General features: G+C 30.7%; 1 protein-coding gene across 1 annotated transcript; it reads right to left on the bottom strand.

The window, feature by feature from the left end:
- Positions 1-5,081: 5,081 nt before the first annotated feature.
- On the bottom strand, positions 5,082-5,768 carry LOC112500039 (ethylene-responsive transcription factor TINY-like). Its single transcript, XM_025103299.1, has one exon. It carries the CDS (start codon positions 5,766-5,768, stop codon positions 5,082-5,084), a length of 687 nt encoding a protein of 228 aa, XP_024959067.1.
- Positions 5,769-10,841: the final 5,073 nt, after the last annotated feature.

Raw genomic sequence — 10,841 nt, 5'->3', positions numbered from 1 at the left:
TATATATATATATATATATATATATATATATATATATATATATATATATATATATATATATAGTTATGGTTACAATAATTGGTTAAGATTGCACCCTGGATTTTATTGCATCAATTAACTTCCTGGCACTGCCATGGTGCATGTTTCATGTTTCCTTCTTTAGATAAATATCTAGATTGCCTTACTACCCATTTTTTTAAATATGATTAAATCATTAAAATTCAATTATATATATATATATATATATATATATGTGTGTGTAGGTTCAAACGTAAACACCTCCATTTTACGAGAACGAGAGAACACACTTATCAATGTCATAATACGCATGAGGGGACCCTGTGATTTGCGGACGATGTGTTGTACGACTTAGGCCGCACCAAAAGTTGTCTGTGTCTATGATTTAACATCACATGTGAAGACCATGCTACATTCAAATTTTTTGATTATATTGCATAAATGAGATAACATGGAATATATGTTAAGAATAAAAATAGTCTTGATGGATATAGTATCATATCAATAACACCCTTATCACATATGATAATACTTGTAAGGGGCTTAGTGGTGTAAGGGCGACTTGGCCCGCAACCAATATCACATCGAAAATCGTCCGCGTCTCTAATTTAGTATCACATCTGTATCATATGTGATGGAATAATAGTATCACATATGATTGTCTATAGTAAAAGGGTGTTCTCCCGTTCTCGTAAAATGAATATGTTCTTGTTTGAACTCTTTTCTATATATATATATATATATATATATATATATATGTGTGTGTGTGTGTGTGTGTGTGTATATTAGGGGTGAGATAGGGAGAAACGTGGAAAAAGAAGTACTTAATAACTTATTCAAACGGTTAGATTAAAATGATCCAATGGATATGGTTAAAAAGTAGTTATAACGACATTTTGAAAAAAAAAAATTATGATTGATTCCCTGTTTTTTAAATCAAAAATCTACAAAATATAACAAAAATTGAAGTGAAAGAAATTATAACAAAAAACGATATGTTTGACATCTTTAATTTGACATCTGTTTTAATATACTTTTTCATCCGTTTTATTCACGAATATTCGATTCTTTTTTTTTCTTGGGATGTTTTCCGTATATACATATAATCAAATGAGGATCACAAAAGTTTGAGAAACTTAATAACCACTTATTATGTGTGAAACAATGCATTTATGTATGAAGTAACACTGTATGTTCACATTTATTGTTTCAGTAAGTGAAATGACACGTGATCAATGGTTTTTATGATTTTCTACTCCTTTTGTAGTTACCATTTAATATATAGGCGAATGATCGTGTGACACTGAGAAGGAAGGTTATGAGAAGCGTAAGAAGGGATCTGGATCCTTGATCACATTTAGTTTCAAACTCACTCATGAATCACTCACGATACGAGGATTGATCCGGTTCATCTCAATGCATCTCATCTCGGTGCATCTTATCCTAGTGTGCATCTAAGAGCGTAGATCTCTTCTTACACTTCTCACCTTAACTCAACTCTTTATATATATATATATATATATATATATATATATATATATATATATATATATATATGTGTGTGTGTGTGTGTGTGTATGTATGTATGTATGTATGTATGTATGTATGTATGTATGTAGGCAAATCATCGTGTGAAAAGGGAAGTTATGGTGAGAAATGTAAGAGGAGATTTAAACCCCTGGTCACTTTTAATCTAATGTCCACTCTTGAATGATGCTTTAGAATGGAATTGATCTGGTGGATCTTGATGCATCTCATTAGTGCTGACATTCAATTAGGATTGATCCAAGGGATGGTGATCTTTTATTACGCTTCTCACCGGAATCCAACCCCATATATATAGACTTGGATCATGTGAGACCAACTTGTTTTCGCAAGACCCGTGAGACCATCTTTTTACACTTGAAATTTTACAGTAAAACACTGTGAATGTAACCTTCACAATGTTTGATATATATATATATATATATATATATATATATATATATAAGAGTTTAAACGAGAACACATTGTTTTTGTTGTGAAGATTTGGTTTTTTTTTACCTTCACAGCGTTTTGTTATAAAGTTTCAAGTATAAAAAAATGGTCTCACAAAAACAGGTTGGTCTTACGTGAACCTAACCCTATATATATATATATATATATATATATATATATATAATATATGTGTGTAAACAAAAAACCTCCCCATTTCGTTTCTTTACTTAACCGTTTGACTCATCCATTTTAGCATATACCAAATACCTACAATTTAACCACTTTGATTTTGACATACCGGTTAATATTCTATAAGCTCAAACCCATTCATTATCAAATCCCTTCTATCCATATAGATTCACTTGTTATTACTCCGGACTATTCATGAGTCAAATTCGTCAATTGTTAATTCGTATAATAATTTTATTTAATTTAGGGATAATAAATAATTTAATTAAAAAATAGAAATAAAAAAAAAGGAAAGTGTTAAAAAGCGTATTATATGATTATAGACAGAGAAAGGTTGTCCTTTTCGAATTTAGTTATTTATTTATGATTCTATTAAATGTTGTCTTCTAAACAGTAAACATAAAGTAGGTGGTCATCAAATTAAAAAGGATAAATTATTAATTTTTTTAATAAATAAACCATCAAACTTTTAAAAACTGTTAATTATATCATTTTAACTTAAAAAAACTACTTATAACCGGTTAAAAATAATTTTTTCTATAGTTTTCTACATGGGTTCCCTCAGTAATTTCTCATCTGCCCCACCAACCAAAAAAAGTATCTCGAAATCAACCAAAAACCGAAAAATACCATCTAAATCGACAAAAAAAAAAAAAAAAAACTTAAAAATCCCTCAAATTAAAAAAAAAAAAAAAAAACTTTAAATATCTCTCGAAACAGTGGAATTAGGTTAAAAGACATCTGACAACTTCACGAGTCATTTAATCTACCTTAAAGGTGCCCCCCACTGGTCAAAGATCTTTGATCCGCTATTGCTTCCACTTGCCACCCTCGGTGCCCCCATCGTCGTCGACTTTGTATCACTGATCAACTCATTGCGGTCGTTGGCCATTGTCATCAATCTCCTTTTTCTAGTCTTTTTTTTGTCTTTCAGTTCTCCTTTTTTTTTTCTATCTATCTATATGTACTCCAATAAATTATATAAAAATGGGAACTGGTAGACAAAAAAAGATCAAAAAGAAGGAGATCGAAAATGTTATAACAAATACAACAGTATTAACAAAATCAAACTTCATAAGATATTGAAAATGTTTACCTGTCTTAATAGATTATTTTAATAAGACTTATGGCTTGTTTTTTTAGCAGCTTAATAAACTTAATAAAGCTCACAACTTATTCAGTCAGCTAACTCTTACTGGTAAGTCTGGTATAATTCTTTGGGATCACTGTCCTTATCCCAAAAATACAAATACAGTCCTTTTGTTGGACATGAGAAATCTGGTACAATGACAAGCTCATGTTATATTTTCCCTTTTTTTACCGAAACTTTTTAACCAGACTAAAATGTCAGTATAGGACTGGTCCATGTGTAACTCTACTCACACTTTCTTATTTTATCAACAAACCTAGAAACTTAAATAAAATTTTGGGCTTCTGTGGGAATGAGCTCATTATATTATAGAAAACCAAACAGTTTCTTTTATTTTCATTCTCATTGATTATTCAATTTTTTGAAAAACTGTTTCCAAAAATGTTAGAAAACGTTGACACTTCAAAAATTTAAAAGTCAAACTCTCTCTCTCTCTCTCTAAAAAAGACGTTCATGTAACAATTGGATATGAAAGAGATAAAGTGAAAGAAACACAGTGTAGGGGATAAATGTCTTTCCTTTGATAACGTTATATATCGTGTAGGAAAATCCCATTAAGACACAGAACCTCGAGGGCTCGAGATAAGGTTTAAGCAGCTACGTTCACCCTAACATGTCATTTACGTTAAACCATCTCGAAAAGTTACAAAATAATGAAGACAGTGAAATCGTAAAGGTAAGAACGAAATCATTTGATATAACATTTAAACAACAGGTAAGTCTAGAACGAAGATAATATTCTTTCAACCATCAATGTAGCTCACAGTTATTATGTCTGCACGCGTTTCCTCTGCTTTATGGAACGAATCTAATTATCAAAAACCCTTTTATACAGTGACACTGACAATCATATCATTACAAACATAAAATATTAAGGGTCTGTTTGTTTTTTCAAAATTACCTCTTAATACCTCTGAAGTCTGATTCGTTCAGACGTTTGGATGTTAAGAGCGTTTTCTAAAATAAGAGCTTAAAAGCTCTAATTGTCCTCTGAAATTTAAGTGGTAAACATATCACTTAATAYYTCTTAATAATAAACGCCCTCTATCAAATGGTTCTTATTTTGGGGGTTGAAAGAGATTTGTTAGCAAAAACTATTTATCTTTTATACCTTTATAAAAAACTATTTATCTTTTATATTTTTGCATTAGTTTGACAGATTCAGATTTCAGACTTCAGATGTAAAAACAAACAATTTTATTGATCCAGATTTCAGACTTTAGAACCACCTCTTATAAATCAGAAGTGAAATCAGACTTCAGATTTCAGCACCTCTTAAAAAACAAACGCCACCTAAGTTTCTGACATTTTTTACAACGTTTTTAGTAATAATCTTAAAAATATCAGATAAATCAAGACTGATATATAACATTCATCGCACTGTTATTATGACTAACTTTATCTACATCACCATCATTCGTGTATGAAAACTCCAATGACTATAGTACTTTTATTCATTGACGGTGATAACTGCATTATTATATTCGAAAAATAAGAATTGACATTTTATTTTATTTTATAATAATCTTTAAAATCAAATACCCCCATTAATATGATAATTAACACAAAGAAATAACTTGAAAATACATTATTAATTATATTTAATTATTTTACCCCTTCAAATATATTGAAACCAAAAATACCCAATAATTTAAAAAGGGCCAAAAATCAAAATTCCAAATAAAAATAAAATAAAATATATAAAAAAAGAGAGGAAAATACACACAAATTCACTTTTGAATTTATTTTAAGAATGTTGCCATGATAAGGCGTCGGGAAAGAAGGTATCGGAGGATAATATGGACAACGGCTCTCCGGCGAAATACCCACCGTCGTAATTCTCCGGCCACGGCGTCGACGATGAGTAGTAGTCCCATCCCGAGTCAACAAACACGTAATCGTTTCTTGACTCGGCGGAGTCATAACTCTCTCCCAAACTCGGTAGTTCCACTATCTCATCCAACTCCTCCGCCGGCGGTGACCCAGTTGACACCTCCTCCGACGTTAGAGTGGAGACGGCGGAGTACGACGATGAAGATGACGTGGAGGGTGTGGATGGGGTTGGGTTAAGGTGGTTCATGGCGGCAGCTTTGGTGGCCGCCGCCTGGACGTCACGTGGTGAGCAAGACTCCGGTCGGGGTAAAATTCCGGCGAGGTCGGGGAAGTTAAGAATCGCCGACTTTCCTTTTATGGACAGTGCAGCGACGTCGTGTGCACGTGCCGCCATTTCCGGGTCAGAGAAGGTACCAAGCCAGATCCGAGACTTCTTCTTGGGTTCTCGGATCTCGGATACCCATTTCCCCCATGCCCGCATCCGAACTCCTCTATAAATCGGATGCTTGCTGTTGTTTTTGCTATCAGCTTCTCTGCTCCTTTTACCCATTTTCGGATTCGGTTCGTTGGCAAACAGGTTGGAGTCTGGAAGGTCAGCCATTGTTAAGTATTCTTCAGCTTTGCAGTTGATCAAGAAATCTTGAAATGGATAGTCCGACCCGAAAGTGAACACAGAGAAGTTTAGAGAGAGAAAGAGAAGTGAAGCAATGTGAGGCTTAGATGAGGAGGGAGAAATAAATGGAGGTTTGTACAAGTGTTGGAGTCTAAATGCACCCACAAATGTTGGTATGAGTTCATATATATATACACACACAAATATATATATATATATATATATATATATATACATATACATATAGAGAGAGAAAGGGTAGAGAGAGAAAGCAAGGGACTTGCATGCCCAATTGCCAGGCTCTAGGAAAAGGGCCAAAAATATATATTTTGTATAAAATAAGGTTTAAAAGCATTACTAAAATGTGAGATAATTTGGAAACATGAGGAATAAAAATATTACTATTATAACCACATATTGTGTCTAATTGGTTTGAGCTTGACTCCAAAGATCAAAAATATCAAGAGATTTCAGGTTCAAATCCAATGAGTGAAGGAGGAATGGAAATCCCCTTTGTGGCCACGGAGGTTCAAATGTGGTGACTCCGGTTTATCTGCAAAGCAGATGGTCGTCCTGGGATTAGTCGACTCGCATAACTGGTTAGATATCCAGATTAATCAAAAAAAAATATTACTATTATGTAATTCAAAATAAATATTCATAGTAAAAATAATATACAGTTTTATAAATGTGTAATTATTAGATGGCGTTTGTTTTTTAGGAGATACAAAAGTCTGAAGTCTTATTTCATTTATGATTGATAAGAAGTGGTGCTGAAGTCTGAAATATGAATTAATAAGACTATTTGTTTTTATAAAGTGATAAATATATTAATTTATTTAATTTTGTCAATTATAAAGTTATAGTATTGAATTTATACAATTTATATACTTATTCATAATCATTACGAAATTTATATCTAAATTATATAATTAACATTTATTTAAATGAAAATATGTCATTAACGATACTTAACACATTTAAATCGTATTAAAATACATCAATTGAGAGAGGGCATGATCGACTTGGTAAAGATTTATTGAGAAACAGCGTTGTTGAGGGCTTGGATAAAAATCAGAGGCAAATAAGATATTGTTTTACCTCTTACCAGATAAGAAGACAATAAGAAATAAGTGTCTTTGAAAATCTGGAAAAAAAAAAACAGTATAAATAACTCTATCTCTTAAAGAATCAGATGTAAGTGGCTGATAAGAGCTTTAAAAAAAACAAGGCCTTGGACTTTTAAATAAATAAATGACATTTTAAGACATTGTTTGACAAATATAAGCTAACTTATATTTTGAGTACATGTTTTGATGTACATAATCTAACTTATTGAAAACCTAGCAGAGGTTATTATTATTTTTTTAAATTATAATCCTGATTAATATTAATTATTAAATAAATATTAAATATTATTTCAATTTGTCGTATATAAATATTATATATATATATATATTTAAAAAAATTATTTTAATTTAAAAAAAATAAAAAATTCCACTAAAGGCAACCTATATTTTGTTATTTTTATCACTTAACTTGTTTAAATCAAGTTGTTTGGACAACGATAAACATTTGGCGTTTTATTTCACCAAATATTGTTTTTTAATATAAATAATTTATTATAATATATTTGTGTTACAAAAATAATTGTTTTTTTATTTAATTTTAGACAATGCAAAAAATTATAATTTATGCTTAATACATACGGGATGTTGTTATATACACAGTGGTGGATCCAGAATTTTTGTTCAGTAGGGTAACCTTTAAGGTAGACTAAGACCCGCAAAATCGTTCGATGTATTTTTAACCTAATTACAACATTTTCGAGGGAATTTTAAAGTTTTTTTTGTTGATTTCGAGGGATTTTTAGTGTTTTTGTCGATTTCGAATAACTTTTTTTGTTTTTCTTATTGATTTCAACAGATTTTTTTTTGTTAGAGCAATGGTTTCGATTGGGGTTGGGGGCCTGTGGAAAAATGTAATGTGGGAAAGTGAAAGGTAAATCATTTAAATTTTAACCTATGAATTTTTTTTTGAGTTTTTGACTGGGGTCCCTTCCCTCCTCCTTTTTGCCATTGGATCCGCCGCTGCATATACATCTTTAATAATGTTAGATTCAGATCAAATCATACATTAAAAATGTAAAAAATAAGTTTTGATGTTGATCAGTATAAATATAAAATTAACAGGTCATGGTGCATTTATCCCACCTACGGCCATATATATACTTGCATACCTTGTAGCTTTATGGGTTTGGTTGGTATAAAAATTGGTTCGTATATACAGTATTTTAATTTAAACGGTCAAATGAGCAAAATTAGTAGATATAGGCAGAGACGTTCCAATCTTTTTGGAGGGCCAGTTACATCCAAAACTTTTGATTACATTGCATAAATGAGATGACAGATAATATATGTTAAAAATAAAAATGGGCTAAACTTAAAACGATTAATAACCTGAAGCTAAACCTAAAGCATTAATGATTTGAACCTAAAACCAAATAATTAATGGTTTGAACCTAAGTAATTTCGGTTATAGTTTTACACATGTCGATAAAAAAGACCCTAAACACATGTAAATTTGGGCCCCAAAATTTCAGAGTCTCTGTTCAAAATCCCACATTTAACATGCTAAAAGACAACTCTGGATATAATTAAAAATAAACAAATTAAACGACTTAAAAGTCGTACATTGCATAATTAGTGTTTAAACTATTATTAATTTTTTTCACTAAAAAAGACTCGATCGTTATTTTAGTGACGTTTTTCTGTAAATCATACATAGTGTGGTGGTTAACAACCCGAACTGACATGCCACATTTTGACTTATTATCAAATATTTTACGTAGAAACTAAATAGATTGTATTCGAATTTTGTTCTAATGATTGTATAGTGCACTATAAACGAGTGATAAAAACTGGCATAAACGTTAACAGATAAAATTACCGAAACAGCCTCAACGTCAAACAACGTGGGCTTAAGCTAAAAAGTAAAATGTTCGATGTTCATCTGTCAAGACGAGGAATAATAAAATGGGCCCCCTTTTTTTTATTTGTAGACAAGTATCACATACTTATCACTTTGTATATGTTTCAAAAAGTATGTGTTTGTTTGTTGTATCTTTTCTCATATTTATTTCACGTTTGTTTTTGTGCTATCACATACTTTTCGATGACAACTGTTATTTCTCGTCCCATCGTTTATACAGAGTTTACTATGAAATACCAAATCTGACGTATTTTCAAATAAATCAGATTTCTCAAAATTTACTCCACAAATATTTTAAAACAAGTTGAATTGATCTGTCAACACCTTTTTTTATTCCTTTTCTAAAAGTTTCATAACAGATTTACAATACTCCAGATTCGGAAAAGTAACGGAACGATGTGAATAATGTGTGACGGAGAAAATGTTTAGTATGTGTTCATATGTGAACAATGTGTAACAGAAAAGTAACTAAATGATTCTAATTGGAAGTAAAGAAATATTATGATTTTTCTTCCAATAATACCCTTGTTCATGTATGTATGTCTTGTAAGGTAAAGTAATAAAGTATCATGCTCGTTATTATTGCAAAAATGTCATCATAAATCTGATCTATTGATTTTCAAGATGAAGGGTTGTGATGGATTCACAAAGTTAACACTATATATTGGGTTAACAAAAGAACCTAATATTAACTGTCATTTATTAAAAGTTAATGATTTATTTAGAAGTTATGAAATTTAAATTTGAATACATTTAGTAACATGTGTTGCATGTTTACTTAGGGGTCGTTTACCAAACGCTTACCTCGATAAACGCTTACCAAGTAACATTACCTCACCGGATGAATATGATAAGGACCAAGAATCTTACCCGGTAAGAGCGAGACAAGGACCATGAGTCTTACCCCGTAAGTGAGGGCGATGACTCTCACCGCGGTAAGCGCTTACCGGGTAAATTATTGCATACGATGTCGTTTTGGTGAACAAACGAGACAGAACAGTGAATCGTACCACATGGGAGAGATGATATCTCAATATTGCTTCCAAAAGCCCTCTCGACGTGTAGTTCTTATCATATGTAATGTATTAGTTCAAGATGGGACAAGTAAATACTGATAGACACTGTATCAGTTGTAAAAAAAACTTTCGCTATGAGTTGTTTTTTCAGTTTTGGAATTGTATTTAACTCTGTAATGTTATTGTGTTAAGGAAGACGTGATGTCTGATGGTGAAAATAGAACTGTTATATGTTTAAAATATTTAATATGATAACTGATGTATTATCAGTAATTCAATTCTACTAAATAAAACCATTTAAAAGGTTGTAAGCCATTTCCGATTTCATTTCTAACCAATCATTTCATTGTCGATAAAAAAATACAATCCAAATTGACCCGTTTTTTAATAATTGAATTAAAATTGTTATATAAGAAACTGGATATCAAATTTAATAAATGCGTTTTAAAATCGTCAGTTCAGATATAGGCAAAATGAAAAATATCTGGTACAGTTACCCCAACATGTTACAAATAAAATATGATTGACTTCAATAAGATAAAATATTTTATAAAAAATACAAAAAAGTAATTGATAATAAAAATATTCTTTATTTTGCCATGAAATAACAAACAATGTCACATTGCACATAAATAAATGTTGTATAAATTAAAGGGAGACAATATTTATATTTATTTGATTGGAGTTACCAATAAAAATTCACATTCATACCCTACTCCTTCCTATTTATGGGCTTTCACATTTTGTAACTTTAATTTCCCATTTAAACATTGGTTTTTTGACCTAGCGGTATGTGAGTCTTTAGCTTCTTAGGAGGTCAGAAGTTCAAACCTCACCAATGACAAAAAAAATGTGTAAGTTTATTTGTTCTATTTATCGTATATATATATATATATATATATAGGGGTAAGATCAAATGTTAACCAAAGTTTTTGTGTTAACTTTGTTAACCGATCTTGGCCATTCAATCTTTCAATAAACGGTTGTGATTAATCATGATAAAAACTTATTTTTTAAATTTAAAATTGCATAAAGATAAGTGAACAATGTTGAA

This window comes from Cynara cardunculus, assembly GCF_001531365.2.
Source record: "Cynara cardunculus var. scolymus isolate 2C chromosome LG 17, CcrdV1, whole genome shotgun sequence".
NCBI classification, from domain to species: Eukaryota; Viridiplantae; Streptophyta; class Magnoliopsida; order Asterales; family Asteraceae; genus Cynara; species Cynara cardunculus.
This window is presented reverse-complemented; position numbering and strand designations above follow the sequence as displayed.